The sequence below is a fragment of the Chinchilla lanigera genome, unplaced genomic scaffold (genome assembly GCF_000276665.1).
Source record: "Chinchilla lanigera isolate Chin_1 unplaced genomic scaffold, ChiLan1.0 scaffold00046, whole genome shotgun sequence".
Taxonomy (NCBI): Eukaryota; Metazoa; Chordata; class Mammalia; order Rodentia; family Chinchillidae; genus Chinchilla; species Chinchilla lanigera.
Window position 1 is genome coordinate 909,912 of NW_004955447.1, and position 15,851 is coordinate 925,762.

General features: G+C 39.0%; 1 protein-coding gene across 1 annotated transcript in view; it reads left to right on the plus strand.

Moving 5' to 3' along the window:
* The window catches only part of Adamts3 (ADAM metallopeptidase with thrombospondin type 1 motif, 3), a gene marked incomplete at its 5' end in the record, with an annotated part of 233,149 nt that overhangs the window by 106,625 nt on the left and 110,673 nt on the right, over window positions 1-15,851 (plus strand). The window contains 1 exon segment of the mRNA XM_005392768.2: window positions 11,246-11,402. Within this exon segment, the coding sequence (XP_005392825.2) occupies window positions 11,246-11,402 (157 nt within the window).

Genomic DNA, 15,851 nt, shown 5'->3' on the forward strand with positions numbered 1-15,851 from the left:
AATAGCAATTGTCTATCGTAGTGATAAAATGGGAACCAGGCAGCATGCTTGACTGCAACATTGATAGAGTAGATGTTGGAAGAGTGAGTACAATGAAGAGTGAGTTTTCATGGATCCTTAGTAAACTGACATGGTACTCTTATACCATTAAGGTGTGGTGATACTTTTTCCTGGTTGTTGTACTTATAGTTGCTCTCTGTCACACATATGTACATTAATATAACTTCTTTGCAGTATCTCTTCTAAATGCTTAAAACTTACTACCATTTTCTATGTTATGACCTAGTATAAATGTATAACCAACTTAGCATAAGATGATGGATATTTAGTTGGTTTCAGCTGCAGTTATATATTAGGTATTTGGTGTACATTTCACAGGACACCCAAAAGACCTAGCTAATTCTGGTGTCCTTCTTTAGCAAGTTTGTGAAGATTTACAGTAAAACATGTGGGTTTCACAGTTAAAATTGGAATGCTTCCTTGGCATAAGTTTTTCAGAATATTTAGCACAGAATTTCCAAGGAAACCATAATAATCTTCGACAGAACTTTTAAAAATGTCTTTTAGACCAATTTCCATCATAAATCAGGTTAAATACAATTTTATCTTTTCTTGGTGGCTGATGTTATTATGACCTATAAGGAGTAATATTTTACATTTCTTATAGAATTTTATAGCTTATGAAAAGAAGTCATAGACATGGTCTCATGTGCAACCCCTTGTACCCTGAACCCATTATTCACACTTGCTGTTTGTACTCTGATGAGGATTAGAAGAGTGTCCAATCTGGTGTGTTAGATCGGGTGTCAGATGTGACCGTGAGGGCTGCGGCCTTGGTGGCCATCTCAGTTCTCAAACTGACTTCATTCTGTATTCTTGGCTTGTGCAAGCTGAGTGATGGAGATGTAAGAGGGCCTCCTGAGGGGGAGCTGTGAGGCTGGCTTTTCAGCATAAATAATTGCCTTATGAATATTCCCTCCAAAATGCTGTCAAAGGGGCTATCTGAAAAATTAATCAGAACAAAATTAAATCTTAAAATAATGTGTTTAAAAGTAGATTAAACATAGTAAATAATTTTTTAAAAATTAATGTAAACTTTGCAAAACAATTTGAGAAACTTAACAAATATATTGTGTCTTGTATGGGAATAGAATGGTACACATGAAGGGCTTTGTATCATAACAGGACATGTGTAAATATTATCTTGATGCATATTTCAGTTAAGTTATATTAAAGATGAATTAACAATTATTGCATCTATCTAGATAGGATTCCTTAGGAGCATATGTTATTTTATGTGTGACATTTCTAATGACTTCTAAGTTATAATTTAAAAGTTGTACATTTCTGGCACCCTTACCCATAATGCTAGTACTTAGAATGCCATTCTGTAGACTTCTGTTTTATCCCTGTAAGTCACTCCATTGTTGTCTATAATAAGTATATCCCATGAAAGAGAACTGTGGGAACCGGAAGACAGGAATGTGAATTACTTAATAACAGGGAAGAGATACATGGTCTTTGAGCTTCTGAAAAATGTGTTGAGTGTGTAATGAACTAAGCAAGTACACTAGTGGGCAAAGAGCCTTCAGTGTTTGATTACGTATTAGTACTCATGATTTTCCCCTTATTAAGTGTATATGGCTCATCTCACCTGAAAACACAAGCACTTTTTAAGCACAGGTCACTCCAGTTTTGGTGGCTATTGAAGGAGAAAAATCAAAATAGTTTGGTGGGAAAAAGCTGCAAAGGAGTCTACCTTTAATAGCTAAGGAGATTCTAGAGTCTGAAGTATGTGTGGTTTTACCACCTACCATTTCTGTAACTTTGCAATACCTATTCCGCCCCTGTTACTCTATTATATACTGTTGTTTGCCTGTTTCTTCTTCATAGTCTCCATGCCTTGCAACTTCTTAAACTGCAGTTACTTTTTAATAAAACTCCTTCCTTCTTAGGTGCCCTGACACTCTGCTGGGTTTTCCTCTTCCTCCTCTTGCCTTTCCCACTCAGTTTCCCTCTGAGATATTTTATTGCACTTGTTGGTGTCTTACATTACCACCATCTCCACCCACTGAAACAGTGGGCACCTGCTTTGAGCCAGGCCCTGCTCTACACCGTGGGATGCATCAGCATGACAGACAGTCATCTAGTAATGCCTTGAGTGGAAAAGGCAAGCCTGGGATTGAGGTGAAGGGAAAGCCAAACTGCCTCAGTAGGGCGGAGCAGTGAGTGCAGGGCCCTGTAGCCTCAAGAGAAAGAACAAGGTAGAGTTAGAGGAATCCAGGGCACGGACAGAACCCTGAAGGCAGTGGGCTAGTGTAGGTTATAGGGGTTTTCTATGTGGTAATTTCCTAAGGTTCTGTGGGCGTTTTCTAGGGTTTGCATTGGCCCTCCTGTCTCAACTCTGTTTATGAAGTTTCCTTTCTTTAACAGCTTTAGTTGTCTCCTCTGAGAAGATGCATTTGAAATCTACCATATTTATGATTTTGACCATTTTTCTGAATAACAATTCTGCATTTCACCACTGAATGTTGGAAAGTCCCATCAGTACTGCAGGTGAAAATGGTTAAAATGGAATGAATTAACCCCTCCCTCCTTTCTTCCCTGTCTCCCTCCCTTTCAGTAAGCTTTCCCTTTAGGCGCTTTCGTTTCTGTTAATGAAAAAGCATTAATTTCCTTGTCACCAGTTTCACTACTTAACAGTGATCTTGGATTGTACTTTGCTGTCTTCTTACTCATTTTTTCTTTCAAAAATATTTATAAGGGATCTAGGGGTACATAGTGAGCAAAACAGGAAAAATAATTCCTGGCTGGGCGGCAGCAGTGGGACCCAGAGTGTTAATGAGCAGTGAGCGTGGTAAGCTGCAAGGCTCTCTGGAATATCAGAGGCGAGTAGCTGAGAGCATTGGAGCGGGGGAGAAGGGATGGTCTTTGGGAAGTCACGGTAATGCACTAAGAGCTGAGTGAGTTGGCCTGTGGGGAGGTGGTTCTAGAGCAGTGGGAGGGTGGCAAAGGGGCCCTACCTGGGAGGGTCAGACCGCTGGAGCCTCAGCAGCTGGAGGCGGCAGCCGAGGGCAGTGCCGAGGGGTGTGGGTGGGTGGAGTCCTGAAGATGGAAGGGCTGAGGTCAGGGGAGGAACTTGAAGGAATTTTGATCATTAATCTGGGTGAGAAGGGAAGCTGTTGGAGAATTTTGGGTAAATGAGTTTATATTTTAAAAGGTACCAAGTATTTATTTATTTTTTCCTGTCATTATGTTTAAATTTGGTTCTTTTTCTCTTTCTCCTTCCACTGTTCTCTTCCCATTGCACTTCTGCTCCCTGGACTCTTACTTTAGCCTGCTCCTTCCTTGTTTCCAGTCTTCTGCTGCACTCAATAGTCAGAAATTTGAAAGTGGCCCTTTGTTGTACTCTGATGAATTACTTTTTCTGGTTCTCCAGCTACATTTAACAAAATTCAGACCCAGCATGGTGGGAATCCTCCACATTGGAGTTCCATGAGCTGCCGCCCCCTGTGTCTGCATGAATGGCTCGCTGACCAGGCTCAGGTGGGCCGTGGGCTCTTACCCAAGATGGATAACTAAGATGGGTGTGTCCACCTCAAGTGCTGATGGCCCCTGGGGGAATAATAAACATTTACATGTAGGCAAACCTATCCCTGAAATGTGGGTTAAGGGCTGTGAGAGAAGATAACACATTGCTCTGAGGCAGAATGGTTGGCTAAGATGGGCCCTAGTTTAAATGAGGCACCTAATTCCTATGTGTAACAGAAATGAGAAAAACACTTTTAAGGAAGTAACATTTCAGATAGCCACTGAAAACAGGACAGTGACTTTGGCTTCTTTCCAGTTATTGAGACACAATACCTAGCACCTACAATTTAAAGAAGGAGAGGTTTATTTTGGCTAACAGTTTCCCCGTGGGTTCAGTCCGTGGCTGCCTAGCTCTAAGGCAGAAGTGACGTGGAGGGAAGGCCTGGAGGAAGAAGACTGCTCACTGCATGGCAGCCAGGAAACAGAAAAGCAAGAAGCTGGGGACAAGAGCATAATCTTCCAGATCGCACCCTCAGTGACCACCTTCTCCAACCATGCCTCAGCTCTGAAGCATGAAACTTCCGATGGATGGTTTCCATCTAAACCATATTACCAGCATGGTGGGGAATATCTGTAAGCAGAGTAAACAGCCTTTGAAAGGCCCAAGGCTGGAAGGAGGTTGGCTACACCAAAGGAAAGACAGGACTGGACAGAGCCCTAAGGCTGGTGAGTGCAGATGGCACCACTTGAGGCTCATGGGCAGTCCCCGTGGTGCAGGACCTTGTAGGCTGTGTGATGAGTGTGGCTTATGTGCAGTGGGAATCAATTGAAATGTTTGTACCAGAAGAGTGACATGAGCTCCTCTGAGGTTGAAACTTCCATCTGTTCATCAAGATCTGTTTGTCTCTCTTTGCTGGGCATACAGCCAGATTACATTTCCTGGCCTGCTTCATAGTTGGTTGTGAGCCAAGGAGCCGTATCCTACACAGTGAAAGTCAGAAACAGTAAATATCATGACTAGGGCTGACACAAAAGAGTCTCCCATGTTGGCTTTCACATACTTTTCTCTTGATGCCTGGCAGGGGTGGGAACTTACCCATGCCCATGCCCCAGGGGAAGAGTCACTGATGGTCAGTCTGGATGCTTGCATTGCTGAGTGGAGCAGAACTGCCTCCTGGCCAACCTGAGCCATGACATGTGCAGAAAAGAAGCATCTTCTGTTTTGAGCCACCATATGCTTAGTCATTTTGAGACCACATGCATCAAGTTTGTTCAGATTAATATGACCATTTGAATGGACAGTGTTGGTAGTTGTGCTCGGTGAAGATTGAAAGTCTGAACCAAAGGGAGGGTGTGCTGTACTGTGTACTGGGGAGATTTTAGTTGAAATAGATGTCAGGATTTTGGGTGAAAAATCACTAACTCCTATTGACATTTCAATCATGAGAGGGGAAAATCTTCCCACTATTTCTCAACTACCATATTATTTGCTTTCTAGACATTCCATAGCTGCCTCATTGAATACCTTTAGGCTTATATTTTCTAATTTGGGTAGATTTAATCAACTAGAGAGCAGGTAAACTATGTTTTTCCCCATTTCTTGTTTTCCATAGTATCTAACATAGTGCTTTATATAAGGTACCTTTTTCATTAAACTTCATGAATTAGAACAGATTCTCTGATTTCTTGCCCACCCAGGTTATATGATCCAGTGTCTTACTCTAGTGAGTTGCTGTAGAAAGTATCCCAGGCTGGGTACTTTGTAAAGGAAAGAGGTCATGATTCTGGTGGTTAGAAAGCCCAGTGAGCATGGTGCCAGGTTCTGGTAAGAGGGCTTTGACTGTGTCAGATGGTAGACAAGGGAAATAGCTCAATGCGGAAGGGGCTGAGCACATGGGTTGCCTCACTTTGCAACTGTCTTGGTTACTTTTCTCTCGTTGCTGGGACAAAATACCTGATGCCCAAAATTAAGGAAGGAAAGGTTTATTTTGCTTACAGTTTGTGGAGGTTTCAGTCCGTACTTGGCAGGTTACAAGGCAGAGTGGCACATGGCAGAGGGCTATGGCTCATGGAGGCAGAACACAACTGAATCAACAAACACACACAAGGGAGGAATGGCCTCAAGCAGCCTCTTGCTCTCCCTTACATATGCAAACTATCCACCCCAGGACTGGTGTAGCTCTCACACCCATAATCAGTCAAACTCTAAAAGCCTGCCCCGTGACCGCATGAGGCTTTGGGGGGACACCCAGACACAAACCATAACAGTAACGATCTATTGTCTTGAGAACTTGCTTGGCCCTAGGAGAGCTATAGCACATTTCTCCCGTCTTCAGGGCTGGTCAGTTGTTAGGAGGCCTGACCTCTTAATACCCCTACCACCTCCAAATACTGTTACATTTCAGGACATGCTTCTCACATGAGCCCCTCTGAGAACACATCACCCGGAAAACCATGCCACCTAGCTCCCATGTTGCCACTGATGTGGCCTCAAGCTAACACATGTACTTTGCCATTTAAGGTGAATTTTAGTTGTGTAAAATTTTGTTTTACCTGAGGTTTAGAGGGATCTTGAATATTTGCTTATGAAGTGGGGACAAATAATTCCCAGAGGTGCCTGGGCTCATCCTCATTGTCCTGTATCACACCACTGCCTACTGTTCAGAGTTGCTGACTGCTTCAATGGCAGTTTTTACACGCAGAGAGTGGGAGGCATCTGAGAGAGTCACTAGGATTGATAAAAAATTTTCTGTAATTCAAATGAGCAGTGATGAGGTTTGTAACTAAGAAGTATTCCTGGAAACAGAAGGATGGGAGAAGATTGAAAATGACTACAACACAAGACAACTAAATGAATTTGGGCTAAGAAAGGACTGAAAGAAAGATGAATAATGAAACACTCATCTGATAAACTTCAATTTATAAATGTAAAAATGTATCCATAGACTTTAATAAAATAAAGCCAGTTAATGCTTCCTGCTGCCAGCAGATGGTGTTACTGATGGGATATTTTCACCTTGAACAAGGTGCTATTTTATTAATTGGTATATTTGTTGTCTGTGTGTCTAGTTTGGATGTATTTTATGAACATTATTAACTCACCCATGAGGTACAGAGGGCAAAAACAATGAGTGTGGAAATTACTGGTACTAAGAGATGTAATAATATTATCACAGTGTTGAAGAAATTAAAATGAAAATCAGTAAGCATGAGGAAAATTGTGGAAATTGAATTTGTGGAGGGACTGAATCCACCTCTGAGAAGGGAAAATTTTGTGCATCTAGCACAGCTCATTAAATTCTTGGGGTGAAGGATTGTGGAGGATGAACAAATAAAGACAAAGGAAACAAAGCTGAGATCAGGTGGAGGCCTCTCTCCAGATGGGAGAAAAGGAACTGCTCAATGACCATCGCATGTTTCTTTATACATTTGGCAGGTTGATGTCACATAACATCCTCTGCCTAGCAGCTTCTTTGCTTGGCTTGCCTTGGGCTCCTAGTGTTCTCTGGGCTGGAGCAGCTTGTTCATGTGGCTTGCCTTGGGTGTTCTTTGCTCTCAGGGCCAGCCTGGCTCCAGCCCCACACATGTGATCAGTCTCCATCTTCAGCTGCTCCCTGTCTCCCTTTTCTGTTTTGTAGTTGCAAGTGATGAGTGCCCTGTTGAAGGTGGAGGAGCTGTGTTTGGAGGACTCTGTAGAAGACCTCATTCTTGAACTCTTTCCAGTCTGAGTGAACTTACTTGTTTAGGCTAAAGATTCCCAGTCCAAGAATTTCAGGTCCCTGCATTGAATAATTCAACACTATGCAGCCCATTAATCCATAACAGTAGTCAGTTACTGCTATAGCTGGAAATTGTCAGAAGGTGTTAGTGATTTGAGTTTCTTTTATAGTTAGCATATTACTTTGGCATTTTTTTATACCTCTTATAGTTATACTTTTCTGCTGTATGTTTAAGACCAGGTTATGAGACCTGTATTAATTAAAATTAATTTTTTGCTATCTATGAAGGTCCAGTAAGTCTCCTCAGGATTTACCTTGGAACCATGCATAGCACTCCTCAGTACCCCTGTCAGTGTCAGCCATGTAGATGAGTCATGGCTGTTGCTTGACCAAGTTGCTTTCTGTGAAAGCGTGGGAGATTTTTCTCTCCTGATGACCCTCCTTAGGCACAGCATACATCAATTACTTTCTCCTGTGGTTCCCCAATCTCCTTAGTCAGTAGTTTGTATAACTCACCACAGTTTCAGGATGTCACAAAAAAGTTTCCCTCCTGTACTGGGTCCTCATTGACCTCCGAGGGCTGGGACCAAAATATTGGTTATCCTCCTAGCCCATCTATTTTTCTAGTTTTTGTCTCCAAACCTCAGTTATTGAACATCCAGAAGAGATTAATGATGTTACATTGTATTCTGAGCAATGAGCTTAATATTATACAAAATAGAACTGGTATTTCCTACCAACCATCAATGTTCCAGTATTTGAATCCCTGTAGAATGTTAATGGACAGCAGATATATATTTTACACAGAAAATTAGAAATCAAAAGCCATATAAAATATTGTAGCATGACAGCCATGATGACATTTTTGTAATATACCTGAACTTCCATTTTGACATAAAGTAGTCCTTTTAGTCAGTCATCCCTATCTAGTACATAAGAAGCTTTTACCTACCTCACTGACCTTTAATGGGGAATACATCACATAAGTTTTTGTTAAAGGCAGATATCTGAATCTGAAAGAGAAGTCTATTATCATAGAAAATCCCTGTTTTACATTTTGGAAGACCTGTACATCTGGAGGCATGAATACATTTAATACACCATGAGATTAGTAACAGTCAATTGTAATAGCTATATGAAAACCTTTGTACCAGAGCATATTTAAATCAAAAACCTTATTGTATAGAAAACTTAATCTTTTGACAATAACCGATGTAAACATACCACAATAATATATTTTTAATAACATTTATTGTGATGTCTCCCATAAAGCTATGGATATCATTGAGGCTCCTTATTAATGAACAAGAACTGGACAAATATTTCCAGATAACCACGTTTTTATTCATCAGAGGGAGCCTTGACCAATAATTCTCCAAGACTGAAGGGTTCCCATTTAGTTACTTAAACAAATTTCTGATGACCTCTGAGAAAACCAATTTTAATATCATACTGAACAGCAGGCAACCCTGGTGGAAGCATGCTTTTCAAATCCATAACCCAAATGAAATTTTGAACAATAATCCAAAAATGCAAACAAAGAAGAAAGAGAAAATAATTGTTGAGCTCAAATAAAAAAACAGCTGTTCACAGATACGACAAACAGACAAAGAAACAAAAATACAATTTGCTTACAATATCAGAGTGCACTCAACTATATATTTTTTGCCAAATTGAATTATAATAACTTCTACAATTTTAGAAATTTGTAATTATAAATAGACTAGTCAGATTTTTCTTTTGTAGGTCAATAGCAAAGATCTCTTACAAGAAGAATTTGGAAGGAACAAAATCTTTTATCGATAATTAATACATAGTTTCTGTATTTTGTTGTCTTAAGAATACTGGTAATATTTGTATTCCCTTCTTTCATGTCACTTCAAGCTCAGTTATCTCCAAGCACTCTACCACCTACTCAGACCTTTGATTCCCATTTTTAGTGTCCATCTCCTGGGCATCCTGTGTCAATTCCTTTTCTTGGCCCCAGGTCATTAATTATACTGCCAAGTGGAGTCTATTATGATACATGAATTTTGTAGGGAAGGGTTCCTCCTTTTGTTTTTATAGTTGAAATTTGAGCACAGATCTCAAAATCTTGGGGTGAAGGATGGTGAAGGGTGAAGAAATAAAAACAAAAGTCAGGAAACAGAAAGCTGATGTCAGGTGGAGCCCTCTCTGTAGATGGGAGAAAAAGAACTGCTCAAGCACTGCAGTACATTTATTTATACACTCAGCAGGTTGATGTCACATGACACCCTTCTGCCCAGCAACCTGTTTGGCTTGCCTTGGGCACCTGGTGTTCTTTGGGTCAGAGCAGCTTGTTCATGTGGCTCGTCTCAGGCATTTTTTATTCTTAGGACTGACCTTGCCCCAGCCCTGCACATGTGATCAATCTGCAGCTTCAGCTGCTCCCCACAATGAATGAATGCCACTTGTGAAAAACACCATGCGTTTTACAGTTCAGAAGTAGGTGAGATGTAATTAGCCAGATGAGAGGAAGGCTTTACTGGATAGAGTGTGTATCTGGAAGATCAGAATTACTATTAATGCTACTAACTCAGTGTTATTTTACTTCTTTTACATGAAAGCTAGAGGTTTGTTCTGGAGGGCTAGCACCAAGTATGGTGCAAGAGTGGCAGTGATATTTTTCCTACAAGCCATAGCCCCATAGTTCCAAGGCCTGTTTGTATGTGCATAATGCTGGGTCTAGAAGGGGCATGTGGAGATGTTTGAGCTTCTAGAAAGTCCTGGAGATTCACCCAAAGGAAGCAGATGTGACCATACCTAGTGCAGAAGTGAGATGCAAATCAGAGAGCAGATTGAGTGCACTGAAAAAGATGCAGCCAGAGAATTTTTTCTGGGCATGTATGCTCTTTGCATTCCATCTTTCGTTGTGTGCTGTTGACATCGCAATAAGAGATGGATTTAATGATCAGTGTTTAGAACAGGCAAGAGAGACTTCCCTGCCCAGTATTCCATGAGAGCTAGTGACTGCATTTGTGAAAATAAAGAAGTAGTTAAGGATCTCAGAAAACAATTACCACTTCACCATCTGACATATATTTCCAAAATAAATACAATTTACACACTAACACATGATTTCCTTAGCTTTGCTTTCAAACAGATGTGTTGGTTTTTAAATTATTATGATATGTTGGTATATGGCCTTTAAATTAGAATATGAGCTGCAATTGGCATGTGAAGTTGATATTTAAGGAAGAACACATTTTAAACAAAACTATTACTTGTCTTTAGCTATAATACTAGATATAGTCCTGATGTTTTCTGAAAAATCAAAGGATAAAGTAGCATTAGAAAATGACAACCAATAGATTGGTGGAAGGAACTGAAAATAAGGATAAGCTTTTAAGTGTGAACAGATGCAACTTGAGAAAAAATGTATATAGTCATAAAATTAAATTAAGATAGGAAAAACATGTGTTCTTCAAATTGACAAATATTTGGAAGTGTAAGGTTTCCACAGAAGGTTACAGAGATTATTTAAAGATCAAAATGCCTAGAGTGCAGTAGGAAACTTATTTCGCTCATACAGTACGGTAGGCAAGGGAGGTGTCAGTGATTCAAAAAATGCTTAAAGAACAGGAGCAGCAGCTTAACACTGGGTTACCATGGGAAATTAGAGATGGTTTTTGAGTTTATGTGTTCCCTGAAATTTCTTTTGAAGATAAAACTTCAAGTAAAATATATAAGTCAACTTCTCTTGCAGTCTGATGAAATATACATACTGTATGATTTTATTATTTCCCTATTAAACTTTGTATTCCACCTTAAATAAACCTTTTCATTATTGTCATATATAAATTTCTACATTATTTAAATTACTGATAATAATAATTTAAATACTTTAAATTTATACCAAATGTAGAAAGTAAAAATAGTTTTTACAAATTATATTCTTGCCGTTTGAAAAGGTGTACTTGTGAGCTGAAGATGGTACTTATTCTTTAAATTAACACATTTTATGCTTCCCCTAGGCTGGAATGATAAAAAGTGATAATGAAGAGTATTTCATTGAACCCTTGGAAAGAGGTAAGCAGATGGATGAAGAAAGAGGGAGGATTCATGTTGTCTACAAGAGATCAGCCGTAGAACAAGCACCTGTGGACATGTCCAAAGACATCCACTTTGAAGGTAGGTGCCTTGGACATAGTAGAATAACTAGACAGGTTAAGGCATGTGGGAAGTAGCCCTCCTGGGAGGCAAGAAGGTGTGTTGTTATATTCTCATCTATAATGGGAAGGTAGCAAAAGGCATTTATATTTATAAATCATGAAATGGGCCTTTTCTTTTTAAATTGAAAAGTGTGTATATGTTATAGGTATTATTTTATTCCACGGCATTATTATATCACCAATATATTTTACTTATAAATTCTTTTAAAAGTCTCACACGAAAGTGTTTTTCTTGTGTTAAAATTGGAAACATACAGATGTATCTAAAATTATGGGTTATTTGTGTTATTTAAAATGTTCTCAAATAAGATGTCTTGACATGGCAGAGAGTTATGTTTTAAGAGCAGGATGATAGATACATTTGAAAATAAATTACGTTATTTGACTTTAAGGTCTGTTTTGTGATTCTTTTTCTTATTTGAAGGAGACTTAATTTCTTTAAGATTTTATAAACAAGAACCATTGAAGTCAAGGAAATTATGGTACATGAAAATTTTCTATTTTTGTTGTAGTAAAATCTGAAAATAGATTGATATTAAGGACATATTCTTACATGTTTAATTCAGAAGTTTCTATTGAGAAGAAAGGAAATTTGGACATTTTAATTTTTTTACCAGTTTTCTAAAGTCTGTATTACTTTTGCTAGCTCAACTCTGGTTAAAGGAAACTTCCCTGAGGAAAATGTGAGGGATACAAAGAATGTTAATTTGACAATAATTTGTCTTCTAGATTGCCCTTTGTGAATTGCTACCTGCCAAGTGGCTTTTCCTGACCTCCCTTTACCTGCTGCACTAGTGGAAGAGTATTCTTTAATATACACTTAAAATTAGCACAGCCTGAACAGTTCTGAACAATCTGTCATTTGAAGTGTGTTAATAGATACAGTTTTATGAAATGTGTGCCTGATTTTGAGAGCCACTCTAGGCAGGAGATGGGATGAACATCACAGTGCCTGGCCAGAGCCACAGCTTGCCCTGTCAGTAGCTCTGATCCCCTGGACTAGTACTTGATCTCTGTGAGCCTCAACAACTTCCTCTATGAATAGAACTTGAAGCACATCACACCAGAAGCAATGTCTGCAAAATACTGAGTGTAGCCTTCAACAAAGTCAGGTGCTTAATCAGAATCAGCGCTTTATAATTTTATTAATGAGTAATACAGTTATCTTGTGCACAAATGCTCACGCTAGGGGTTCTGTTAAAGTTGAACAGTTACACTTTGATTGCCTTTATATTGTGAATATGTTATTCTTAATTCTTGGTTATATTTTTATGTTTTAAAAATTTAATTCCACAGGAGAAGACTGGTTATGTCAAAGACAGGATAGGTAGTAGGTCAAAGTGCCTCTCCTCTAAGTCTTGGATGTTGAACATTATTAATATGCACAGTGTCTTTCTGAGGTAGTAGTTAACTTTCATTTAGAAAGTTTGCCTGCTGTGGCATTGTATGTAGAGCTGTAAGGCAACTATCTCAAAAGCTGCCCTCGCCCGCTGTCCGCTATCGGGCCTCTCTGTGGATCCGGCAGGCTGTGTGTGTCCTGTTCCCCCGTCTTGGTCCCTGAAGGAATACATTTCTACAAGTAGTGGCCTTTGTACTATCCATTAGTTTGATGTTTACAGGAAAGAAAAATTATTTTTTCCTTGAGAAAAATTGCAAGAAACATTATTTTTAGTACCTGTCATAGTTTTAGATAATAGAATAGGGAAAATAATTTAGTAGTCAAGGTATATAAATTTTTAAAAATTGCATAAAATTAAGGTAATTTGGGACATTATTATAAGAAATTATTCAAAATATCAGTTCCAGTGGCATCAACATACTCAGTTCATAATAAGCATTAGTTTTAAGTATGTAGATGCTGAAGACTGCATGGTTTGGTTTTCAATCACTAGTAGAAATTTCCCTATAGGAAAAGTAGGCCACAGCCTAACTAATAGATTTTGGAAAGGTTTTCAGCAGTCATACACCAGAGTAAATGGAGTTTCTCTGTTAAGTATCAGTTACCTTAAAACTTGAACCAAAATAGAATCACTTGGTTCTCTTAGAATGTTCTAAGAAATGCCTTAATAAAGACTTAATGATGTTTATTTTTCTTATTTATGAAGTTCTAATTGAATTGAGTAGCTGTGAATATCAATTCACCTTTTTTTGAGAATCTGACATTGTAGCCATTTATGGTAAAAGTTAACTTCCCTCTAAGGTAAAAAGAGATTCAGATTAACAAATTTAAGTACAGAACTGTAGCTTTTAATTTCTACTTTTAACTTCATGGTCACAGGACTGAGAGTCCATGCTTTTTCATGGACTAAATATATTCCAAGTATAAATTAGGAATATATTTTTACAATGTATTGTGTTATTATGACACATAAAATTGAACAGGATTAAGGTACCTTCTTGGGATTAGGCAAATATATTGATTTATGAATGAAAACTAAAGCAGCATATTAAGTAGTGTTTTATCTGGCATGCTTATTTTAGGAGATATATGAGATCTTCACATGAGCTGAGACTTATCTAGGAAAAATATATTTAAGAGCTGTGTCTTTATATATCTTTATAAGTTTTTTCTGACTGCAGGTCGTCAGGAGGAATATTGATCACTAACAAGCCCATTCTGACCTACAGGGTTTCTTCAGTACAGCCCCTGTGAATACCCTGCTGTATTTGTATAGTTATCACAGTAATTGCTGGAGCCTGGGTGTATTTCTTGCTGTAGCAGTTTAAGTGCTCAGCATGCTACATATTTTGCAGGTCTATAGGACCTGAACTAGATGCGTAGTACTAAGGTGGAAAATTGGTGTTGAACAGAATAGAGACTAAGTAAAAACCATAGGGTTTTATGATGGAACAGATCCTGGGGATAGGAAAAGAGCTGAGTGAAAGAGGAATGAGGGGGAAAGGGAGAAATCAAGGTGACTCAGAATTCTAATTTGGAAGACTAGAGAGTTGTCTTTCCAGAATTGGGTTTTATAAACAAGCAACAGAAATAAGCTTGTTGGAAGACGATATGATACATGGGTGTGATTTTGGATATAACAGGATTTTTGCAGTGTTTCATATCGTCTCCCAGGGACAGTATGTGAGCATCTTCTACAGACCATACAGCAGGAATGATTGAGGTCAGCTGGGCAGTTGAGGGGCATGTATCAGCTGTGGGTGCTTGGAGTCTCTGCTTTGTCTTCTGGCCACTCCTTTCCATCTACATCACTGAGAATCTGAAGTTGTACATTGTACAGATAGCCCATAGAGATGTCTGCTACCTACCACTACAGGTAAGGACATTATGTGCTTAAAAGTTAAAAATAAAATTTAGAAAGAAGACAAAAACTTGCTTGTCCCACACCCAAGAACACTAAGCTTTCTACTTGAGCAGATAGAAACATGTATTTCTATTTCTGCCTTCTAAGAATTTTCACCTGAGTTTCTAGGAAAAGTCACAGCTTTTGAATTTGTGTAATACATATATACATGGCACAATTCAAATGCAAGAGAAAAGCCCTCGACCAATTCAGTGCATAGCATAGATTCCCTATTCTTTATCCTCAATAGGGGAGAACTGTGGAAAGTCTTAAGAGCTGTGTAGAAATATGGTGAAGTAACCAGGAAGTCCCAGGTACAGGGCTACACGTTACAATTCTGGTTTCCTTTGGTGGTGGGAGTCATGGTTGGCAGAACTGGCAAGTGCCAGGGCTGGAGGGCAGCAGTGTCTTTCTAGTCAGACAGTTAGACAGTCCTGGCGTGCTAATGATAAAGGAACCGGTCTGCTTCATTATAGCAAGAGGTCTTCATTGACTTTTTTGTCCAATTTCTGCCCTAGAGGTGTGGAAATCACATCTATTTTAGACATCTTAGTTGAGGCAAACATATTTTCTATTTGACTCAGTATTTGAAATTTTAATTGGTAGATTATAAAGTGCATTTCCACTAATAAATCAATCATTTGTCTAAACCCAGATAAAAAACAAAACATGCCTTTGACCCCTCTCACATTGTCATCATTAAGAGGACTGCTTTGGGCAGTCTACTTTTGGGGGCCATGGGGTTGTACTTGTCTGACAGCATTCAGCTTTTCATATTTTTTATTGAATTGCTAGGCCCTTAGGCTTCTCCCTTCAAATTGCAAACTATTCATTCACCAGAAGCTTGGTGCTGAAGTAATTTTTGTAATTACTTCCTACCAGTGGGAAACAAGGAATAGTAAGCCTTTATCTCCTAGCTTCCTTTCAAGATTTTCATTTTCCTGCGGGAACCCAAATGCTTGTTTTGCTGGTGTGGTTGTCATGGTGCTGTGACGGGGTGTCTTTGTCCCAGGTGGGAGGCATAGAGAAGTCAGAAATGATTTAGGAGTTGCTCCTGGTTGCTGGGGAATGAGGGTATGAAACAAGAGCCAGAAAGATGAGAGGAG